This window comes from Pipistrellus kuhlii, unplaced genomic scaffold (assembly GCF_014108245.1).
Source record: "Pipistrellus kuhlii isolate mPipKuh1 unplaced genomic scaffold, mPipKuh1.p scaffold_m20_p_8, whole genome shotgun sequence".
NCBI classification, from domain to species: domain Eukaryota; kingdom Metazoa; phylum Chordata; class Mammalia; order Chiroptera; family Vespertilionidae; genus Pipistrellus; species Pipistrellus kuhlii.
In genome coordinates this window covers 21,775,089-21,800,295 of record NW_023425584.1, presented here as the reverse complement: position 1 = coordinate 21,800,295, position 25,207 = coordinate 21,775,089, and the positions used below count along the sequence as shown (strand labels likewise).

The following is a 25,207-nucleotide window of genomic DNA, read 5'->3' as shown; positions in this document are numbered from 1 at the left end:
CACTAAGGAAATCCTTGCTACCTAGGCTGCTGAAAAGAGACTTGATGTATAGCTACACAAAGAAACCAATCTGGGCTAGGCCAAATCCCCTTTACAAGCTACAGGCAATGGTCTACCTTAAAGGAAAAGCAAAGTTAATTTTATACCAATATCAATGGGGTCATTGATTAATCAAAATTTCAATGATAAAAAACTAACAGGTGAAGTGAATAGATATTTTGAATGACTGTTCATTGGCCTTTCAGGCCAGTAGGATGATGAAGTAGAAAGAACAAAGGGCCAGGAGCTAAGACATGCAGACCACGATGCTGCCATCTGAGAAGCCAGGGTGGGAGACCACCAGATGACCCTGAAAGGCTCTCAGGCTAGAAAGTTAACATGCTACACAAAGGCCAACCACCGTCACATCACCCTCATCCATTCAAAAATGTCCTAGTAATTGGGAATGACATAAAGAATGGAATAGTTTATAATTGGGACACAAAGGAAAATCCTCTTAACTCTACATTAAATGCATTTATAAACCCAATGCATTAAAGATACAACCGAGCCAAAACCGGTTTGGCTCAGTGGATAGAGCGTCAGCCTGCAGACTGAAAGGTCCCGGGTTTAATTCCAGTCAAGGGCATGTACCTCGGTTGCGGACACATCCCCAGTGGGGGGTGTGCAAGAGGCAGCTGATCGATGATCCTCTCTCATCAATGTTTCTAACTCTCTATCCCTCTCTCTTCCTTTCTGTAAAAAAATCAATAAAAATATATATTTAAAAAAAAAAAAAATACAGCCGAAGTCTCCAAAATTACTTGGCCAGTACTCTTCACAGGCGCCATGGCTTGAAAGACTAACGAACTCTCCCACGTCCGAGGAGACTAAGACAGGAAAACTAAATGCAATGTGGGATCCTGGATTGGGCCTTATTCTGGAGAAACAATATTAGTGGACGATGGCAAAAGTCTGCATACGGTCCGTAGATTGGTTAACATTGTATCAATGTTATTTCCATGGTTTTAAAAATTATGCATGGTTTGGTGAAGCTGGGTAAAGAGTGTATTGGAATTCTTTGCTGTTTTTGCAACATTTAATAAGTTAAATTATTTCTAAATTTAAAATTAAGAAATAAGAAAACAAAATTAAAGTGAAGTCACAAAGTGTTGAAACAGAATGAGTTTTAGAATCCAATAAACCTCAATTTAAAGCCCATCTGTGGGAGTCTTGGGCAAATTACATTAATCTCAGTCTGCCTTAGTTTCTTTATTTGTAAAATTAGACAAAAATACCTACCTCAAAAGGTAGTTACACGAATTAAAGAAAATAATTTTATATAAAGTTCAGCATCTGGCATCATGCAGGTCCTCAATGAACAGTAGCTCGTTTTGCTACTAAAGAATGAATCAACATTTTTTTTAACATTTAGTTTCAAGGCTTCAGTCTTTTTGTAATTTTTTTATTTTATTGATTTTTTTACAGAGAGGAAGGGAGAGGGATAGAGAGTTAGAAACATCAATAAGAGAGAAATATCGATTAGCTGCCTCCTGCACACTCCCTACTGGGTATGTGCCCGCAACCAAGGTACATGCCCTTGACCTGAATCGAACCCAAGACCCTTGAGTCCAAAGGCCAATATTCTATACATTGAGCCAAACTGGTTAGGGCAAGGCTTCAGTCTTTATCTTACAATTTACTGTGGTGAGGCATTACTAGTATCCACCTGTAATCCAAATATAGTTAAATGATGGTTAAAACTATGGGAAGATATTTCTTCCTTTCCTACACTAGTGAAACCTCACAAGCTATGCTTTAGCAATTCAGAATTTGTATAAGATACAAGTCTTCCCTGACACATCCCTCCCCACTAGAATTAGCAAAAGCACCACATCAGAGAAGAATAGTAGAGAGAAGATTTTTAAAAAGGCATCAAACTCTAAATATTCTAAAAGTTCTCACAGATTTATAATTAAAATACAAACCTTGACTCCCACTGTACGCCTGTGCTATGTCCCTGAGAAAACGCTTATTGCAGAAAATCAATGCATTTCCCTCTGTCCCCCTTCACAGTGAGCTCCTTGAAGCCAGGGCCATGTTTTACTTTCCTTCTCATCTCCCAGGGCATGCACTCGTTATGGATGTCTATTAGTAGACACATAATGAATGTTTAACTACAAGTACTTTGATAGTTAAAGATCTCCTGTCTTTTGTGCACTGATTAAGCTAAAGCCTCCCTGAAATAAGTTACCAAGTGTACTTTAATGTTCTATAAATGACATTTTAAAAATAAGTCGTGATTCAAATATGCAACTTTATTCATGCTCGCTTTATCCTTTATTACTCCAAGTTAGTAACGATGTATTGCAGATTACTTTTCTAGGCTCTTAATTTTTAGATTCATGAAATAGTGTGATAAATTAAGAGTAGTAGCATTAATTTGTCATAATATATAACAAGTTCTCTTAAAGAACCTACTGTGTGCCAACATTAAGCTATGTATGTGTACGTGCATTATCCAATTTATCTCCCCCAATTCCAGATAAGAGCTTTTATTCTTCTGATTATGCAAACTGAGGCACAGAAAATTGAAATGACTTGCCCAAGCTCACACAACTACAAGCACTCTGGACCCCTATCTGATGTCAGAGCCCATGCTCCTCATGTCTGCACCATTCCCCTCCACATCATGCCTAATCTTCTGGTAGAATTGAGGATAAGAAGGTAAAAGGGAACAAACACTATTATAGTGTGAGCCAAAAGAATAACCACCATTATGTTAAATGAGGCCTTATCATTTGTCACATCATTTATTCTGGAAATGTGGATTCACCCCCAAATATTTCAGGAGCTCTGCAGAGGGAGACGTTCCAGACAACCAGGTGTCAGATTTGCAAGGGGGAAGAGATAGGATCAGAAATGGAAACGTTATTAATTACCCAATCAACTTTCTACTCTAAATGGAAATAGCATTCATAAATCCCCTTTATGAGTTTAAGGGAAAACACTCAAACCATTTTGTGTAGCACATCAGACTGCTGGCTAGAATAAATAAAATCCAGGGTCACTGTTGAAGCAAAGAAATTATTTTAATCTGTCCACAAAGGAAAGGCATGTTACTAAATCCCACACTGACTTGGTCTGAAGTTAGATAAGGCTAAATCCCAGAAGAGTATGTTTCACTCATCCATTCAATAAGGATTTGTTGAGTACCTACTATGTCCCAGGATCTCTTTGGTATACTTGGGATACATCAGGAAAAAATTGCAGAATCCTTGCCCATGAAGTTTACCCTCTATTCACTCTTTTGCCTGTAGCATAAAAAGAAAATAAACCTGATCAACTCTATGATAAGAAAAACTGTCACTTCTGTGGCCTCGTTTGGGAACCAATAAGAAAATCCAGTCAGATGACTTTAAATTTCTGGTATACAAAATGTAAGAAGTATTTGAATCCAGCTCAGGAACGGTAAGCCCATTAAACAGGCCCATGTGGGATTCCAGCAATGAGTGACCTTCCAGACTGCTGTGTTCCTCTGTGCAACTTTGTGTTCACTTGTCATGCAAAGACAGAACACAACATGCACTGTCAAGTGCATTGACACTGTCGGTCATGGACAGCACAGCTCAGCAGCGGATGAATAAGCCATTTCGGGTTTCACAGTATTCCTCCAGGAAGAGTTCATTGAGAAACACCACACACATTTCATGAACAAAGAGGGCTGTGCTGTTTGTTTTCAAGGTGCCACTTAGCTTTGAAAACATGTAGCTAATATTTTGCCTGTGGTACCCAACAGGCAGGTGTAAGAGCAAACATTTCTCAGGTTTTAAAAATAGTAGTATAATATAAACTTGGAAGGCAAGTCCTAACATACCAAAAGCCACAGATCAGGAGACTCTATTTAAAATAGAACTTCCTTGGCGCTGAAGAGGCCTCAAACATACCATTGTGCAAAATCAGATTCAAGGCTTCCCGTAGATCCTCATATGACTGTCCCCTCTGCCAAGAGCTTTCCTTTGAAAACACAAGACGACTAAAAGAGAAGTGTATTTTGCCAAAAAATTATATGTACATAAATATCACTCCGACAACTTTTAGGCTTATAAAAAGCTTATGCTTGTCAAAGTGTTACACATTTGGTCTTCCCACCATCCTGGGAGTGCCAGGCAGGGTACCTGGCACTCACAGATGAGAAATTAAGATGGTAGGTTTGCCTTAGATGGCCGCATGCAGCTCCCTGCACAAGGGCTGCCTGCACTGGGGCTGCTGCCGCCTAGAGGAAGGAGCACCTTTTTGTAATTTGCATAAACAGATCCTTTACTTTCCCCTGGCCCTGTTTCCTATGAGTTTGTGGAATAAAACCCCTAGGTGTTGCCTCTTTCTAATACACACAAGGGCACAGCATAGGCTGGTGCAACTGTTTCCTGAGGCCACCTGAACACTGCTTTTAACAGGGACAGCACAATGACTGAGTCCAGGTCTACTGACTTCCAGTTCATGGCTCTGTGGTAGGCAGCTGGACAGACATGAGCAGAGCAAGGATGATGGGCCAGGAATAGAAGGTCATCAGAGCAGAAAACAAGGATCTCGCCCACCCCTTCCTCCCTCTTCCCCCAAAATCTTTCCATCCCAGCATACTGCTGGTCATATGGGTTAGACCCCCTGGCCTTTCCTACCGCTGGTCATGAGGTCCAGACCTTCCCCTGACCTTTCCGCCCCTGACATGTCGCTAGTCATGAGGGTTAGACCCCCTTAGAGGGGGATGAAGAAGGGGGCCAGAGAACAGCCCTTAAGCATTGAGCCCACAGGACAATGAGGTTCTGACCCGCATCAAAGACATCTAGGCTTTAGCTGTGTTTAGGATCAGGGCCCAGAAAAGCAGCAAAACCAGACAAGCGCACCACAGCTGACCTCAGGACCAGCAGCACTGACAAATGACCCCTGCCTAGAACCAACCAATCAGTGGGACCACAACCCTGAAAAGAAACACCTCGAAAGCTGCTATTAAGATCCTTCCCTGAGACCTCCCCTAAAATCTGACCCTTAAAACCCCTTAGGACAGAGGACCTTTCCCCTCTCCATGCTCCTCCTCTGCCCCCAGACCCTCAGCAACATTAGTACCTTTACCCTTCTCTCTCCTAAGATCCAAGAGTGCCCCTACTTTTGCCTCTGTAACTTGTTTCCTGAGCCCATTGCTTCTACCACTCACTTCTTTTACCTCTGTGACTTTCTCAATAAACTTACTTTTATGGTTTGAGTCTTGGCTGTGAATTCTTTCCTAGCCAGAACTCAAGTACCGAGGTTGCTGAACCAAGGTCCAGTCTGACCTCCCGGGTCTAACCTCACTGATCTAAGGTGTCACTCTCACCACTGCCAACAGCTATAAATAATATAAGATGAAGATTCTCACAGCCATTTGGACTTACTGATGTCTCAAAAATAGTCACACAGCCCTTCCCAGGGATCTGTGAGGATTGCTTTTGAATAGAAATAATGGAAGTGTCATGTTGTCCATAGCATTGACACTGTCCCATCACCAGGCCTTTTCTGCAAATGTTCTCCTTCCTTTTCCCTACCCCTACCTTCCAAAATGTCCTCCTCAGTCTTCATTTACTATGTGCCAGGCAGTTTGCTAAGTATTTTATAAGAATTCTTCTAGGTCCTAACCAAATGCAGATATAGGTGACCTAAGCTTACATCACGTGGCACACAAAAACCTCTCAGCTGAGCTCAGTCAACCATAGAATCATGAGAATCCTATCATTTGTTTAAGCCTCTAAATAACAGGGGTGATTTGTTACACTACAGCAGGTTACTGAATCGCTGTATTCTCTCACCCTATCACACAGCAAAGCCATACCTTTATAGCGGGCACCAAAGGCCCACCCAGATGAATAAACCCTCAGAGAAGACTGTGGACAAAAGGAAACTGAGATAGAGAACAAAGCAGAGTTGATTTTACCCCCTCAGTACAATCAGTTCTCTGTATCCAACCAACCATGGATTGAACATAGTTGGGGGTGGGGCGGGGAGAAAGCACAGGACGTTCCAATAAGCAAAACTTGAATTTGCCATGCAATGAGCACTACGTTGAATCCACACAAAGGAAGTTATGTATAGGCACACCCTACTGTAGCCTATATGCAAACACAGGTTATGGGCAAATGCTACACCATTTTATATATGAGACTTGAGTATCCTTGGATTTTTTGGTATCTGAGGGGGTCCTGAAACCAATCCCAAAGGATACTGAGGGGCGACTATAATCATCTGTGTTCTTCCTGGGTGCAAGCAGCACAGGCTGGCGATCAGGGTTGTGGGTTTTGGATTCAGAAATGTTGAAATCCTGGCTCTCCCACCTGCTAGCTCTGGGAACTTGAAAAGGTGTTTAAACTTCTCCAAACCACAATTTTCCCAGACTGTGAAATGGAAGGCAATCATAATGACCTCCTGAGCTGCTGGGAGAAGTAAACATGATAATGCGTGAAAGCACGTCCTCCCCTCTCCCTTCTCGCCTGGAAATTCCTGTTCTTGCTTCAGCCAGTATTTCACAAATGCCACTCTTTCTAGGAAGCATTTCCTAATGGCCACCAGGATTCAGCAGGCCTCCACGAACTTTCCCTGTATAAATATGCGTCATGAACTGACTCTGTGTTTGTTTTGTTAATCATTTATTAACGTCACTCTCACTGATGAGAAGCCATCAGTTCCACAGAGCCTAGCACACAGAATTTCTAAACATTATTCAATGAAGATGGAGAGAGAAAAGAAAAAATTTAGCCCAGAATCTTGACACGCACCAAGTACTTTAAATGAGCCCAGCATTGTGCTATGTGCTTCTGTAAAAGCATGCACTGCTGAAGCTTATCTTATATAATAAAAGCCTAATATGCAAGTTGACCAAATGGCTATAATGCACACTGGCCACCTGGGAGCAGATGCTCAATGCAGGAGCTGCCCCCAGCCTGCAGGCCCCAGGCCAGCCAAGGTGGTGCCAGTGGAGACGGTGGGTGGAGCCGGCGAGCGGGCAGCACCAGGCAGGCCAATGCGGGTGCCAACAGGGGCCCCCACAACTGCCCTGCTGGTCACCCCTCAGATCAGCCCTGATTGCCAGCCAGGCCTAGGGATCCTACCATGTATGAATTTCATGCACTGGGCCTCTAGTGGTCTAATGAGGGTAAAAGTTATGCGCAGAAGTAACTAACTCTGTGGAAGATGGCCAAAGTGCCCCTCCAGTTCGGACAAGACAGAAATCACTTCCTGATGAGGACAATCCAGAAAGGCTTTCCAAAGAGCAGTGGCATTAGAGAATCCGCCCTCCAAAGTGCCGATCCTAACAACAAAAAAGGGGTGTTTGCTACTTCTCTTTTGGACCCAGAAGCCTAGCCTAAGGCAAAGACCACATCAGGTCACTAATTCAGGCTTCACTGATCATTCCTCCGACTTTTTTTACTGAACAACAGGTGCCATGGACAAGCTGGCATCTCCCCCACCTCCCCAATCAGGCCTCCACGGTGACATCATGCTCACCAGCATCCTACTCACTCCTTTGTGACCTGGGCCCCCAACTTCATAATCTCCTCTAATAAAAGTCAAGTCTTATCACTAAAAAAAAAAAAAAAAAAAAATGGCCACCTTCCTCCCCCGGCATCCCCCTAAGCTTTGCTCCCAAGTAGCATATGGAGCGCAGTGCCTGGCGGCTGTTGCTCAATGCACATTGGTGAAACCTTGCTTAAGAATGTGGAAGCTGAAGGGAAACCTGAGAGATCTGCTCAGTGTTTTAGATGCAGATACTGAGGCCTGCAGAGAAGACGACCTTTGACCGAGGTCAAGTGAACTCACCAAAGGTAAAGCCAGACTAGAATCCACGGCCACACCTCCAGCCCTGGGTGCTTTAGATTTTTCAAAGAAATTTCCCATCATCCTGTTTCAAGAAACCTGGGTCCTCCTCGGAGGAGCCCTTGGGATAAAGAGGGCCACAGTACTGAGGCCAGGGTGCTCCCTGACAGCAGCACAAACAGCAGCAACAGTTTAGAGGCATCGGTCCCTGGAATAAGCACTTTGCATGAATTATCTCACCTGATTCCTCACAACCAACCGCGATACTATTGTCCCCATTTCACAGATTACGAAACTCCTATTGTTTTCCCCATTTCACAGATTATGAAACTAAGGAACGGGCAGGGTAAGCCAACTGCCCTGAGTCCCACAGCTGTTTCATAAAGGAAGGTGGGCAGGCGATGGAAAGAATGCGGAGAAAACTGAGATGATGGCTTCGGTAACCCCTACCCCCTGGCTTTTAAGGGGTCCTCGAAAGACAACAAGTCCTACACAACAGAACTTGGGTTTCCTGTAACTCTCCCCGGGGCCTCCCCCTCGGCAGCAGCAGAGGGTACGTGAGGCCGCACACGGCGCCTTCCCTCCGGCCGGAGGGGGGAGCCTTCGAGGAAACCTCCGCCCGCGCCCAGCTCAGCCGGAGGCAGAACGCAGCTGGGGGGGAGACGGAAGGGGGACCAGAGGGGACGAGGGGGGTAAAGAGGACGAGAGGGGAGCAGAGAGGCCTGGGAGATGGGGGCGCGGGGACGGAAGGGGGAGAGGGCAGCGGCAGAAGCGGGCGGCAGGCGCGCAGGCGGAGGAGGCGCGGGAGGAGAGCCGGGCCCGGACCGGAGCCGCCGGGCGGGTACCTTTCGGAGGAAGCTGGCGACCACCTGCTCGAAGGGGTACTTGTACACCTGGTGCACCTCCACGGTGACCCCCATCCCCGCGCCCCCGCGCCCGCCACGCCTCCGCGAGCGCAGGGCCCCCCAGCTCCACCCGGACTGCAGGCCGCCACACGAGGGCGACCCAGGGGGCGTGGGTTTTTTTCCCTCCTCTTTCAAACTCTGAAACTTTATTGTCCGCCCGGAGAAACAGACAAGCGGTTAGGTCCCCGCCCTCTTCCGCCAGCGTCCTCTGCGGGCCCGGCACGCTCCGGTCCCACGGTCTGCACTTTGCAGTTTCCAGGCCCCGAGCTGCGCGCCAGGCCTCGGAGGCGTGGACTTTGGGTCTTGTTTGTGCCTCTGTGTCATCGTTTGGTCTGGAGCCACAGCTGCGAACTGCTGATGGCGCCCCTGAAAAAGGAATAAACATGGTCAACAGCCATCTCCCGGGCCTAGGAGCTGTAACCAAACCCTCCTTGTGAGCGCAGGGAGACAGGGCCCTGGCAGCTGCTTCCCAGGCTGGACCGTGGGTCTCAAGCTTAGTAGCTGGCTCCAAAAATTCCTGTGCGTCTTAAAAGTTAAACACCACAGAGAAAAAACAACGAGACAGAATTTTTCGTGTTCTTCCCTAGGACGGTGCGCATTGGATGAGAAGGAGCAAGTGATCCATTCATTCAATAAGTTCTTCACCATACTAAGTACTGAACACCTACTGTGCACCAAGCACTATGGTAGCACTGGATTCAGCGGTAAATAAAGCACAGTCAGTAGGAATGGTAAGCCCGGTGACTTAACCAATGAGCCAAATGGGAAAATAAACAGGATAATGGATTAAAGTTGCTGGAGTGGTAGGTAGTACATGATGTTAGCTAGAATGCATAGGGAAGGTCTGTGAGGCGATGGCTTTTACATTTATAATTTGATCATCTCACTTGCCCCTGACACAGGGGCACACTGGTGGCAAAAGCCTCACACTCGGATAAAGCTGGCTGTCCAGTCACCCGCTGCTTCATCCAAGCTGCTGAACAAGGGAGATATACAGCCACTGCTATCAGGCCTCTGTTTTGTTTTGTTAATCTTCACCAGGGTATATTGTTTCCATTGCTTTTCAGAGAGAGTGCAAAGGAGGAAAGGGGGTGGGGGCAGAGAGAGGAGAGAAAGAGAAGGATAGAGAGAGAGAGATGTGAGAGAGACACATCAACTAGTTGCCTCCAGCACACCCATACCACCACCACCACCACCAGGGGCGACCAGGGGTCGGGAGGGAACCTTGACAGAAATTGAACAGGAGACCCTGGAGTGTGCAGGCAGATGCTCTAACCACTTACCCACTCCAGCCAGGACAATCGGGTTTCTTTTGAATTCATACCTTCTAACCTGAAGGGGTCTTTAATGATGCCAGATCAAAACTCTACATTTCTGCCAGGACTGGTTTGGCTCAATGGATAGAGCGTCGGCTTGGGGACTGAAGGGTCCCGGGTTCGATTCCGGTCAAGGGCATGTGCCTTGGTTGCGGGCATATCCCCATTGGGGGGTGTGCAGGAGGCAGCTGATTGATGACTCTCTCTCATCTATGTTTCTAGCTCTCTATCTCTCTCCCTTCCTCTCTGTACAAAATCAATAAAATATATTTCATCCATTTAGTGTGCCACATTCCTCCCATTCTACCCTCCACCACTTCCCTCCCAGCCTTATTCTGGGGTGCATACCTGGCTTCCTTTTTCACTTAGGAAATAGGAAACCTCTCTCTTCCGCATCTACCCACCCATGTGTCCAAATGCCCCGCCTTCTGTGCTGTTCTGGATGAACTATGGGCCCTGAACTGAGGGCCAGTCTCCCCACTTGTCCACTGAATCCAGCGATGAGTTGTTAAATAGTTCACAATCAGCTCTCAAGCCCCGGTTTCTAATGCTTATGACGTCTGTGGTGTGAATGCTCCCACTGTGGCTGATTTCAGACCACCCAGTAAAGTCACTAAACGTGGCATTTGGAAAGTGAGCACAGGACTGCACCATTGTGTGCCATTTCCACCATGTACAGACAACAGACAGAACCACAACAACAGAGACGACAGTCAAAGTGGTGACATAATTAGGAAGGGATGGGTTTTGAATACCTATTACCTTTTAAAATAGAGTTGTTACATTATAAATTTATAAAATTTAGTAATAGCTGTTCTTAACCGGCTGACAGGGTTCAGAACACAGTACCCCGAAATATGGCATCTTGGCATATTGAATATTTTAAGCTGAAGGAGTTTGAGAAAACAGCAGCCATGGAAAGTTCTCACTGACCTTCCCTCTCCCCAGAAGTAGGCCCTGAATCCGGCGTGTGAGGAGTGCCCTCTCTCTACCTGGAGGGAAGGAGCATACCTGTCTCCAGGGGCAGGGTTCATGGGAAGAATTCGAACAAATAGGACTTACCCCATGTCCCCCAGTTCACTAATTTTACCTCATCTTCTCTGTGCTATCATATTGCTACATTTCTCATCAAACCTAGCATAAAAACACCATTTTTACACATCTTTATTTCTTTATGAAGGCTCCCTGTCATATAAACCTTATGGTAAGTAAATGAACATGCTTTTCTCCTGTTTCTATGTCTTTGTCAGTTTAATTTTCAAACCCAGCCAGGAATCCTAAGAGGGACCAGAGAAAAAAATTTTTTTCTCCGCTGCATAGCAACACGACATCACTGGAAGCTCCTTGTCCTCTTTCTTATTAAAGGACATCTTTCTAGGAATATCTCCCCCTCTGTCTTGCCTCATCAGTTTTGCCTCTATTGGATCATTCCAAACAGCACACAAGTATAGCATGATTTCTTCCATCTTAAACACATCCACTCTTAACCACCTCTCTTCCCCCAGCTCTATTCCAGTTCTCTGCTCTGTTTTTGCATCTCAGAAAAGTTGCCTATAACCTCTCGAACTCATGAAGTTTGGGCTCCTGCCACTCCACTGAAACTACTGTTGTCAACATCACCAATTGCTAAATTGCTAAATCCAATAAAGTCATACACCACTAGAAGACAGGGTGTATGTTCTCAGAAATTCATCCGTAAGCAGTTTTGTTGTGCAAACATCGTAGAGTTCACGTACACAATCCTAGATGCGATAACCTACTACAGACCTGGACTATATGGCTTTGCCTCTTGTTCCCAGGCTACCACCAGTATAAAACAACATAAGATTAAAATCAAGCACAAGAAAAACAATGCAATCAAGAGACGTGGTAAACGTGAGATACACAAGGCTACTGCCAGAATTACACAGCATACTGTTTTACAGCAAACTTATTTTATGTAACTGGAAAGCATACACTATAACATAAGAATAAAAAATATAGTCAAGACCTAATGGGTTTGGCTCAGTAGATAGAGCATTGGCCTGCAGACTGAAGGGTCCCAGGTTGGATTCCGATCAAAGGCATGTACCTTGGTGGCAGGCACATCCCCAGTAGGGGGTGTGCAGGAGGCAGCTGCTCAATATTTCTCTCTCATTGATGTTTCTAACTCTATCCCTCTCCCTTCCTCTCTGTAAAAAATCAATAAAATATATATATTTTTAAAAGTGGACTGTTATTTAAAAAAACAAGTATAGTCAATACACAAGCCAGTAACAGTCGATTATTATCATTGTCAAATATTATGTGCCATACATAATTGCATGTTATGCTTTTATAGGACTGACAGTGTAATAGATTTGTTTATATTATACTAGCATCACCACAAACACTGAGCAATGTGTTGTTGTGCTAAGACATTATGATGGTGAAGAATCACTGGGCAATAGGAATTTTTCAGCTCCATTATCATCTATGGGACCACCACTGTAAATGCAGTCCATTGTTGACAGAAATGTTGTTAATGGGCACATGGCTGTAATTAATTCTTAAACCCACCTTACTAACCCTATGGGCAATATGTCTTTGAAATACTGAATGAGGAGGGGGTAGAGATTTAGGGGCCAAAGCCATTACATGTTGAATGTCTGTATAAAGAATTTCTATTATATCACCAACCTCTTCTTATGGTGGGGAGAAGGAGGGGAAGGAGGCAGAGGGATGAGTCTTCCTGAGGAGACAGCAAGGAGTTAAACAGGAAAGAGAATTCACTCGCATGAGTTTAAGGGGTCCCATGCCTGACTGCTACTCTCAGTGTTGGACACTGAGTGTGAAACAGAAACCCCCTGCCAAGCTGGGCCATGTGCCCCTACTCTGCTGTCACCACTGATTTCTTCCAGAATGGGAAGCTGCTAGCCAACTCCTAATTAACTGGCCACAAAATGCCAAGGGTGTGTCCTGCAAGATTAAAGGACCTAGCACCTGTTGGCTCTGCTTGGCCGAGCGACTTTTATAAGGACAAATGCCACTTACTTATTCCAAGGACATCAGGGCACTCTGACGGTGAAAATGTGTTGCATTTTGTGCCCACATTTCCCTGTTTTATAAGGACACCGATCATACTGAATTAACACCCACCCAGTTCTAGTCTCTGAATCCCACAAGTTGCCCTACTTCCTGCATTTCCCCTTGAATTTTCTGAGCTCCTCCAGGTCCTTCCATTGTTTCCCCTTTTGTGCTTAACTTGAGTTGAGTTTTTTATTACTTTCTACTGAGACTCCTACCTAATATGATGTGGAAGAAAACTTTAGCTGTTATGAGTTCATGTGCCAGAGGAAAAAGAAAAAAAGAAAAAGAACCATTTTTTTTGCCAGGTGTTTTATCCATTTCCAAACTAACCCAGCTCCTGAGACCTTTGAAATTTGAGATGCCTTTAACATTTATATTTTCGACTCTCTGTTTTTTCTCATTTTGCCTTGATTGCTTAGAAAGAATTTTATTCATTGTGTTAGCTTAGTAAAATTGCATCATCTGAGGCCAATTCAGCTCACAATATTAGTATAAAAGGGAAAATTTTTCTTCGTAATAGCAGTAGCAATTAATGCATGCATTTTAAAATAATCTATTTCAGATATTTCCTATCTGGAAAGACCAATTTTAAAAGACTGATCTCACACCAGACTGAAGACCAGAAATGAGTGAGAGGCAATTGTGGCCATAATACAAAGACTAATGATAATGAAACCAAAGGCACACAGAGAAAAATTCAAATGGCATGTAAGTTAGAAAGGAAATGGGGTATCATATTCAGCCTCAATGTGAATAAATTTGCCAAGTCTTTTCCCATCCCACATTATTTTTCTAGGGGAAGAAAGTGGGAGCAGAAAGATAATGGAGGGTTGGAATGCATCCAGGGGAAGCAAAGAGAAGAGAAGGGACAAGGAAGGAAGCAACCATGAAGGCATGAGGGCAAAGGAAAGGTAAGTTGAAGCACAAATAACAAACAACAGAACTTAACTTTGCCTTGAATTAGTTATTACATTGTTTTTTCCAAAGGACACTCTGATTGATGAGATCGGATGGAAATGAGAACCTTTCAGTCAATGGCATACCACTCAAGAATAATGATAGCCGTCAAATATTAAGTCCATTCCCAACTTTAAAGGGATTGCTCTCCAAAGGGCTTTATATATATTCAATCTTAGTAACAATCTGAAGTATCAGCATTTAGATTGAATTCTTCATTTAGATAAGTAGTTAAGTACAGGAGAACTGGAGATGATTTAGGGAGATATACCCATAAGGAAATGAAGAATGCAGGATTGGGTAAAGAGATCATCTATCTGTCACAAAATTTGGTCCCAGTTGAGTCAGCCACTCCTAGAAAGCTCTGGTGCTGGTTAACTCCCATTAAGGTTAGGGGATTGGGTGAGGGATTTCCCTTGTAGTGGAGGACACTCCCAGTAACTTTTGCTACAGGGAGCACAGGCTCTGAAGAGGGAATCTGGGTGGAGCACTACCACATCCATTACCACGATTATCCACAGTTTACAGACGAAAAACTAAAGCTTCCAAAGACAATAGAATCCAGTCTCTCCAAATTTTTATCTGCAAAGGTATAAACTAACAGTATATAGTCACTGGAAGAAAATTGGAATGATTTGAAGGCAGAACACATAAGAGTGTCCAGACTAAAGGCACCTGTGTGTTTACAGAAAGAATAAGCCCATCAAAAGAGTACTGATGACTTATGAAAGCAGGAGAAAATAAAATTCAAGAGGTAAACACAGATATTGGAGAAATTACCCCATAAGTAATGTAGGACTTTGAATAATTCTTTCCTCCTTGGGAAAAAAAAAATATATTGTTTTCCCAAAATGGTCACATCAAGATTAACCTAAGTCATCAAGCAACTCCCTAATTTCTGTCTTTGCTCACAGAGCAGGATGATCTTAACAGCAAGAGAATTTCTAAGTGACATGGCAAGGTATAAAGAGGTTCCTACTTTTGCTTTAGCTTCCCAATGGCTCAAGTGATAACATTATGCAGTGGTTGTGTGTACTTGGTTACCCCAAGTCTAAGACATCAACCCTCCCTTAGTTAGAGATGAGCTAAAACAGATGCTGAACATGAAAGTCAAAGGGTTAATTCAAGGGATGTAACAAATATACCTATGTCACATGCATCCTAACATTATCCTTACATGAAACGAGCATAACAGACTTGACTTTTGTAATAGTTATTACTATCTTTGTGCTACCTAGTGACCAGGCCAGTCTAGTTTCTACATGGAAAGAAAGCAGTCCAGAGATGTTCTCAGACTCTCCCTGGATTAACCTATTAAACAATTAAAGAATGGGAAGATCATTCTTAGTCCTCGAAAAATGCATATAGTCCATCAACAGCTGCTTCTCTAACCTCAGAGTTGGAATAAAGAGGAAGCTTAAATTCCAATTTCTGTGAGCACAAATCTTAAAAAACGGACTCATCTGCCACAACATATGATTCAACCAGCCAAAAGATGCCCCAAGACCTGGGAATGAGTGGACGAATATCACAGCTTATAATTACTCAGCAATGGGACTCCAGCAGAAAGAGCCAATCCAGATCTTCCCTCTAGCATTCCTGGGATTGGAGGGAGTCCATGGTCATGTTAACAAGAGAAAAAAACATTAAACAAGGAAAAATTGGTTGTGCTAGTTCCTGGGACAAGCATTTCTAGGACTCTGGAAGTTTAATTAAGGTGAATAAATAATTATTTGCTCGGTCTATTTACTATCCATTCTTTCCATTAGTATGTACTAAACATTTTCTCTGCACCTGGCACAGAATGTATTAGAAAAGAAAGAAAAGATGTGTATCCCTTTTCAAAGGGTAGGCTGGGAATTGTTGGCTGTTTACCCCACTCCCAACTTCAGAGGTGGGCCTTATTGGTCTAGGAGTGATCTTCATTGCCAGTGACTGGCAATAGAATGGGCATCTGACTCTAGTCTGGACATGAAGAGAGGTTTCCTGTTAATTAGCTCCTCCTCGCCTGGATCTGAACAAGGAAGTGTCCCTACATCCAGCTAGCGGACATCCTTAGGGTAGGCAGCCTTGGTTTGACACCATCCCTGTAATGACAGGAGCCAACAGGTGGGGAAATCTGGGCCATCTGTAAACACTATGGGGACCCTGACCAACCACCCCCAAATACCACACAATTTTCATTGCCCCGTACATGAGCTAACAAAGCTACTTTGTAGCTCAGATCAGTTTGAGTTGAATTCTGTTCCTTTCAAGCTAGAGAACCCTGACTGGAAAAGAGCTAACAGTAAATTTAGCTTCCCCTGAAAGGCAGTCTCTAAAATCAAGCCACAGGATGAAATCCTCTGCTGGAATGAGATTGCATGTTTCTTAGAGACTGGGTTTAATATTTCTTTGTGTCTCTGGCACCCACAAACACTAAATGCTGAATCTCTCATACATTCAGATAAGATCATGGATAAAGAAGTTCTCTGATGGAGAATATTGCCATTCAGATAAAAGAATAAAGGAAACAAGGCACTAACACAAGCTCTTCATAATAATAGGTAACATTTCTTGGGCACTTAACATGCGCCAGGTGCTGTTCCTTGTGTGAGTATGTTGAATAATTTGCATGTGCTGACTGGTTTAAGACTCACCACAATCACCAACCAGGTCCTGTTATTAATCCATGGTTTACAGGGGTAAAAGCCGAGGCACTATGTGTTCGCTCAGATAGGTATAAATAAGTTTGCTTGTTTACTAGTAAGATGAAAGTTCTCAATTGTTAAATAACAAGTGACAAATGAAACTAAAACCAAGTCTCCATGCTTCAACCAGTAGGACTTAGCTAAGCCAGTTCATAACAGCACTGGACTTCAGCTAGACAGGATGAGGGGGTGAATAATACAGATTGCTTAGGTATTATGTTTGTTTTTTTTTCACTAACACTTTAATATGCTCTGTTGATTTATAGATTCTTGAAAACTTGTTTTTTCCCCATTTTTCTGCAGTGTAAAGGTTATTGTAGAAGCATTTGATAAAGCCTGTATTAATCCAATCTGTTATCTGCACTGTCTTACTATAAAAGGAATCTACTTGTTAACCTAGATATACCAGGCTGTGTATTTTTAAGCCAAAAACCCAAAATTCTGCTCCACATCTTTATCTGAAAATCATTAAATATCCATAGTGCAGTATTTGCTGTAACTTCTTTCAAAAAATTTTTTTTTGGGGGGAGCCCACCACAAGCTAGGCAGTTTCTAGATAGTAAGGCAATATCAATAAACAAAACAGATGTAGTTACTGCCCTCAAGGAACTCACCTCTTGTGAGGGAAATGCTTATTAACCAAAACAGCACACAGATGAATACAAAATTACATATTTTGCCCTGAAAGAAAAGGAGAGAGCCTGCTTAGAGATGATAAAAGAAGTGTCTAATTCAGTTTGTGTATGTGTCAAAGGAAGCCCTCCTAAGGAAGGGACATCAAACATGGGACCTGAAAGAAAATAATGGATATCTTTTTTTTTTTTTTCTTACCCAGCATCAATTACCATTCTTCTATAACTACAGCCCAAGCCTTCTGGAGAGCATCTACACATCCTTCCCAAACTCACTGCAGTGAACTCTGAAGACATTCCTGCCATCCCTCACAGATATTTACATTATGATTCATTAACAGTAGCAAAATTACAGTTATGAAGTAGCAACAAAAGTAATTTTATGGTTGGGGGTCACCACAACATGAGGAACTGTATTAAAGGGTCGAGGCATTAGAAAGGTTGAGAACCACTGATCTAGGGGCTTTGGTTTATGCCCTAAGTGTTGTGAAGCTATGACCTTGAAATTAAAGGAGGGGGATGACCTATAACCGAGAGATAACTATATCTAGGAATGGATCGCCTTGACATCATTGGAGCTCTAATCTAAGCTGCACTGTATCCACCCATGAACTCTTCAGCTAGGAGTCACAGCACGTTCCTTTCTGGTTAAAGCCAGTGCGGGTGGTAGTCATTAGTTTTAGTCTTTTTTTTTTTTTTTTTTTTCCTGGTTCTGCTCCTTCTGGACATACGGTAGGACTACATTTCCTCACTCCTTTTAGTTAGACATGAGACTGATTTGACCAATAAAATGTGAGCAGGCTTAATGCATGTCACTTCCGGGCAAAAGTCTTTAAGAGCTTATACACAACCCACCATGTTTTCTTTTCCTGCCACAGCCCTCAAATACATTCTATTGTAAATAGTAAAATAGAACTGCATCACCTATACCATGAGATCCTTCCATAAGCATCATGCCCATCTCACCTCTTTCCCTTTCTGCATATCCTTTCATAATAATTATTTCTTTGTATTTTCTTTAGTCTTATCACTCTAATGTGCATCCCTAGACACTATCAGTTAGTCTTCTCCCTTAAAAAACAAAACTAAGATATGGCTCTTAAGTGGAAACTACAATTTGAGCATCAAAGTCACTATCAACATCATCCTCACCACTACTATCCTCATCATGGTTTATAGGGTAAGATGAGTCTTGTGAAAGGCCATAAATTAAATATTATTTAAAAAAGAAAACGCAATATGAAGTCCTCCCAAATGCTCATTGTAATAGAAAGCAATGAAATATAATAAACCATGTTTAGATTTTATTGATTTTAATAATTATCAGGGTTTGATATTTCTTCTCTTAATGTTATATGTTATGAAAGCACAATCATATGCCTATTTCTATCTGTTTAAGGAACATAAATATTGGATACTGTAAGCCCAATTGTCTCAACAAAAGTAAAGGCTAAGAACCGGAAAGACCAGTTGAGTGGGCACCCAGGATAACCAACCAGAGCAAGGGTTCCACAGTGTTTGCCAATAAAATATATTAGCCAGATGACCTACAAAGGAACACAGACTCAACATCTCAACTCCTAGGAGACTAAATCTCAATGCTAAGAAGAAAGATGTAAATTTTTAATGCTAAGAAACCAAATCAATATTTGAGTATGACAGGGTAATTGTTTATATGACATTGGCCAACCTATAACTTGATAAAACAATTTCAGAGGTGGATACTAGGTTGCAAAATTAACCCATTGGCATAAGATAGGGTCTGAAATAGTCTCAATAACTCTACAAATATCATTTAACTAGAGAAAAGCTCATTATAAAAAGGTAGTTTTGGTTGGAATCACCTTGGGAGAAATAAGCAATTCTGAGCAAGAATTAATCAGTCAATAAACCAGGTCCTGCAATCTAGGCTGCTCTGATAAGGTAATCTTTTCTTTAGGATCTGCTAAAAATTTTGTGACCCTAGGAGAATATTAAAAATAATAATACCGAAACCCTGAGGATATATATTATTAAAAAACATAGAAAATCAAGAACAGAAATAAGACATTAAATCCAAGATACTGATGCTTTCGAGTAGATTGAAGTGAAACTATAACAATAAATTTTGTAATCTTTACTTTATATGTATATGAATTAAGGTTTTGAAGAGTTTAAAAGGATCAGCCATTCTAAATACATAAATGGCATTTCGTTTAAGGTTGTTTAAATGATACACTTAATAAATTTGTGATCAATGTCTAAAGGCCTCAAGAAAAATTGGTTTTTAGTTTGGGGTATTTCATTCATGAGCTTAATAAATTGAGCATTAAACAAAGAACTAATGGTTGTGAGTACTCTTGTCCATGGAAAAACCCTTTGGATGTAAAAGGATCTAGCAATAAGGACCTGGCCAGAAGGTAGTCTTACCTGTGTTAGTTATCTAATAGTCTCTAAAATTTAAACAACATGTATTATCTCACAGTTTACCAACCCACAATTGACAGATCAGGGAGGGCTTAGAGGGGTGGTTCCAGCACCAGGTGTCTCACAGGCTGCAATTATGATGTCAGCTGTGGCTAAGTCTCAAGCTCAACTAGGAAAGGAATCCCTTCCAACCTCACTCGTGTGGTTGCTGGCGGATTCAGCTCCTCTCAGGTTGCTGGACTGAAAGCTTCAGTTCCTCCCTGGCTGTTGGCCATCAGCCACCTTCTGTTCCTCGCCATGTGGGCCTCTCCATAAGGCACTGATAACATGGCAGCTGGCGTCATTGGTTAAGCAAGCAAGAAAGGCCAGCAAAAGCGTCATAGCCTTTTATAACTTGATCTCAGAGGTGATATCTCATGTTTGCTTATCCTCTTGTTAGAAGCACGTCCCTAAGTCCAGTTCACATGAAGGCGATGGCACAAGGAGCGAATTCCAGGAGGTGAGCGTCACTGAGAACCATTTAGAAGCTGTCTACCTGGGAACTTTCCCCAAGACCCTAGCCCATAAGACAATAATACACTGAGGGCTCTGTGTGTGCCAACAAATGTTACATCTCTGCAAATATCAAATCACCAAATATTTGAGTCAAATATTCCAACACCTACGCACTGGGCACTGTGGTAGATTCTGGGGATACAATCACAGACTAGGCACACTTCCTGCCCTTAAGGAGCTCATAACTGAATGGAGACCAACAATTAATGGAGATTTAACCACTCCCTTCTCCTCTATGGCACCTACCATTTAATTTTATAAATATTCATATAAATCTCTGGTTTCCTGTGAGACTATCATGTCCCTGAGAGAAGGTAGGATGTTTGTTTCATCTTCTGGCTCCTTGTGTCTTGCACGTGGCCTGGCTCACTGGAGGCCTTCAAAAATATAACATTTTGAACTTAAAAAACAAACATGGAGAGTAATCTATAAGCCATTCATAAATGGTGCGAATTTATGACCCCAATCTTCAGAGAAATAATCATTAATAGGGGAAGTACATAGGAGTTAGCTAAAAGTGACACTAAGGCAGTGGTCGGCAAACTCATTAGTCAACAGAGCCAAATATCAACAATACAATGATTGACATTTCTTTTGAGAGCCAAAATTTTTAAACTTAAACTTCTTCTAATGCCACTTCTTCAAAATAGACTCACCTAGGCCGTGGTATTTTGTGGAAGAGTCACACTCAAAGGACCAAAGAGACGCATGTGGCTCAAGAGCCGCAGTTTGCCAACCAAGGCTCTAAGGAGACTGTACAAAGTGGAATCTCATAGTGTTAAAAAAGATAAACAATGACTCTAGTTTTATAAAAGCCTGATTTAACCACCCCATTCCTACCTCCTTCCCCCAGACCCTTACCCCCAAGCAATGAGGAAGTTCTAATGTATTATGGGTCCAGGTCTTTTCTTCCTGGTCTTTTCTTCTCTGGGTTTTACATGTTCTTTAACACAGGCAGTAATTATATTCCTCTCTCACATAATTGCATGGATGTAGAACTCTCTATAATTACTGTGTTTAATTAGAAAATGAGGAGATCCAACTAATGAGGACAGGTGATAAAAACAACTGCGAACATTTCTTTCAAATTTATCATAAAATCCACTCAGAGTAAGCTCTAGTGAACCACAGAAGTTTCTTATAAATGTCACTGGCATGCATCTCCATGAATATATTAACAGAGCAATTCACATCTGTGCAAGACTTAGAGCAAGGGCAACATCGTCTTTCCTCCAAACTTAAGCTTAATTGATAGCTTTGGTCCATTTAACTCGGAAAGGGAAATTATGGGTAATAAAGATAATGCTTGATGTGGATTTCAAAAACTGAATGTGCAGCTCCCTCTTCAAAAGGGATCTTACCTGGAAGCCAAAATAAAAACAGGAAGAAAAAAAAAAGTAGAGTTGTTCTAAGAGCAAAGGTGTATGAACTCTGTCCTCCTTACCCCTAGATAGGCAGGAGAGGAAGATACAGCCATTTCAAACCACAGTGTCTTCCACAAAGGTGGGGTCTAAGAAAGGAAACCTTTAGCCCCACAGATTTTCAGTGTGTAAAGGAGTAGAGAGGCCTTGAGGCTGAGCCCAGGCAGAAGTAGAGTTCCACCAGAGTAAGAACAGAGGGTAAACTGGGATAGAAAGGTAGGAAAGAAAACAGATACCAGCAGCACGGTTCTAAGTGGCCAGCACAGTCAGCAAAAGAATTCTTGCTAAGTTGTCTCATTACTATCATATACAATAATATGAGCCACCTAAGCATCTCCCCCAGGTCCTGCACAGTTTGTTGCTTTCACTAAGGCCTGGGAAGGCCAGATGTTTTCAAGGACCCCAGGAAGGGCCTGCATGTTTACAGTTTGGAGTGTGTGAGGTGGAATGGAACAATGCACCCTTGGGACTGAGAGATGATCAATACACTGAATTAATTCGACTGTTAAGATGATTGAAGGAGTTAGTGTCAAGTGCATAGAACAGTGTCCTGCACACATTGCAGCGGCTACATACTTGTTAAAACAAATAAATAAGCTAATTATACACCAAAACTGGTTTGGCTTAGTGGATAGAGCGTCGGCCTGTGGACTTAAAGGTCCCAGGTTTGATTCCGGTCAAGGGCATGTGCCTTGGTTGCGGGCACATCTCCAGTAAGGGGTGTGCAAGAGGCAGCTGATCGATGATTCTCATTGATGTCTCTAACACTATCCCTCTCTCTTCCTCTCTGTAAAAATCAATAAAATATATATATATATTTTTTAAATAAATAAGCTAATTATGCAATAGAGCCTTGACTGACCGCTGGCCCAGCCCACCTGGCCAAGCAGAGGCACTGCTTGTCACTGGAGTAAGCGGCAGAGGGGAGCAACAGTGACCTCCCTGGGTTGTAAGGTCAAATTCATATTATGCTGACTAGAGGCCCAAGAGTATAGTCTCATTAATGATAACTACTAAGTGTGTTTCCATCTCTGTATCAGAAGACCCTGCACAAATGCCTGGAACATAGTAGACATCCAGAGAAAATTTGCTCAATGAATAAGTGATTAGGTGTCTTTTGAAAACATGTATTCATTTAAAAATACTTTTGAGTTTTCAAAGGATATAGCATTATTTTAAGCACAGCAACACTATGTTATTTAACCTTCATATTTGTTGCTAGCTCTGAAGGAATTCTTAGTCTTACAAGTACCAGTGGGCCAATCTCGCCCTAAATGTATCCCGATCCTGCCCAAACCACTGACAATGTTTTGTTTCTGTTTTTGTTTTTAAATATACTTTATTGATTTTTTACAGAGAGGAAGGGAGAGAGTAGAGAGCTAGAAATGTCAATGAGAGAAACATCGACCAGCTGCCTCTTGCATACCCCCTACCTGAGATGTACCAGCAACCAAGGTACATGCCCTTGACTGGAATCAAACCCGGGACCTTTCAGTCCACAGACCGACACTCTACCACTGAGCCAAATCAGTTTCGGCTACTGACAATGTTTTTAAGATCACAATCAGGAAGTGGATATTTCAGTGCAAACATTATCTCCATTAATATGCAAAGACCTCAGATATGTTTTGCATACAGTAGGTCAGAAGCAATATTTCTGGGTACAAAGGGCAGTAGGCAGACCCTATGGCTCTACCTTGAAAATATATCCACAATCTGACCACTTTTACTACTCCCACTGAAACCACACTGGCCCGGGCCACCCTAAGCCTTCACCAGGATCCTTGCTGGGCTCCCACCTCCACTTTTGTACCATAGTGTCTTCCCTCACCACAGCAGCCAGAAAGGCTTGTTAAAATGTAGATCATATCCTGACCCTCCTCTGCTCAAAGCATTTGTATCAGTTGGCATCCAATCGGGAAACCAATATTTCAAAGAGAGGGAGTATTTATTATAGGGAGTTGATTACAAACATTAGTAACAGCAGGAAGCCACTCCCCCACTTAGGTTGGAGGAACCAAAGGGAAAATACTGACATGAATCTGCAGTCAGAGCCTCTGTGATGACCACTGTTGGAACCAAGCTGCCTGAGCCAACATTCCCAGCTGCTGCTGCCGCTCATGCAGCTGCCACGTGGGCAAGGCTTCCAGCATTCTCATTGGGAGTGTGTGTGTGTGTGTGTGTGTGTGTGTGTGTGGAGGAGGGGGGTGGAATGAAGACTCTTCTGATTCTGCCAGTACCTTTCAGTGGCAGAAACTAACAGGAAGTCAGCAGGCAAGGGAGTCTGGGAAATGCAGTTTGCAAGTCTCCTGCCCCAGCGGTAGAGGAAGGTACAGAAGGGGTGTGGGGTTGACAGAAGACCCCATCCAGAGAAGCACCTCACTTCCAGTAAAACCCAAGTTTACAATGACCTCCCAGGAAAGCACCCCCTCACCCCAACACATATGCACCTTCTTTCTGCCCCCATTTCCTGCCACCGTCATCTGACTGCGCTCCAGCCACCTGGGCTTCTCTGCAGCCCATCACACCTGCCAGGCCCTCCTTCCTCAGGGTCTAGCATTTGCCATCGCCTGTGCCTGGGCTAATCATACCCTAGATACTTTCACGATTCACTCCCTCATCTCCTGTAGGCCTTTATTTTAAGGATACCTTCTAATGACACCTACTTGAAAACTAATTTAAAACTGCACCCCCTCCTAATTCTCAATCACCTTTATTATTTTAGTTTTCATCAGAGCATTTACCCTTTTCTAACACATTATCATATACCGACATACTTTTATTCTGTATTTTGTATTTTTAGTTGTTCCTCTCTCACTATCTAGATAGATAGATGATAGAGTCAAAACTAGTATTTCCCCCACCAAAAGGTAAGCTCCTTGGGGGTGCTTTTTCCTACTGATATAGTCCCAGTGCTCAACAAATACTTATTGACTGAATAAATAAATGCAATCATTTGTAAATGCATTTTTTATGGGATAAAAAATATTAAAAGCCTGTGGGAAGGAAAGGAAATATTGTTACACTCCATTTGGTGTCCCTTCTACATGCTCTATCATTCCTTGAAATTCCCCTAACGCAAGAACTTGTCATACCACATTGTAATAACATGTTTAGGCATCTGTCTCCGCCACCGAAACTGTAAATCCCATGAGATGCCAAAAGGGTGGTGCCTGCCTGGAAAGCACCACACACCCGGCACCTGGCAATGCCGTCCTGCAGTCCCCTGTGCAGGGCTCAGACAGCATCTGTGGGCCAATGTTCCCACCACAAAGAAAAGACTACACTGACAGGTCTCTCGACATCATTCCTGCCTCTGATGCTCTGGAAAGATGGAAGAGTCAACAGCTGTGAGAAAACAGTCAGGACGTAGCTGAGTGCAGAAGCAAAGAAAGTCAATGACAGTTCTATTCCTCTGGCTAAGCGAGGAAAAGCAAAATGACCATGGCTTTGGAG

At 42.8% G+C, this 25,207-nt stretch overlaps 1 protein-coding gene across 2 annotated transcripts in view; it reads right to left on the bottom strand.

Moving 5' to 3' along the window:
• PRELID2 (PRELI domain containing 2) overlaps positions 1 to 8,840 on the bottom strand; it is a 48,398-nt gene extending 39,558 nt beyond the window's left edge. Inside the window, exon 1 of one of the 2 annotated variants that reach the window (XM_036425363.2) lies at positions 8,667 to 8,840. In XM_036425363.2, the coding sequence (XP_036281256.1) occupies positions 8,667 to 8,741 (75 nt within the window). In that variant the 5' untranslated portion in view covers positions 8,742 to 8,840. Of the gene's footprint in view, positions 1 to 1,967; positions 1,989 to 8,666 lie in introns of those variants that run through there. The other variant, XM_045576480.1, reaches the window with a different exon arrangement.
• Between the last annotated feature and the right edge of the window lie 16,367 nt (positions 8,841 to 25,207).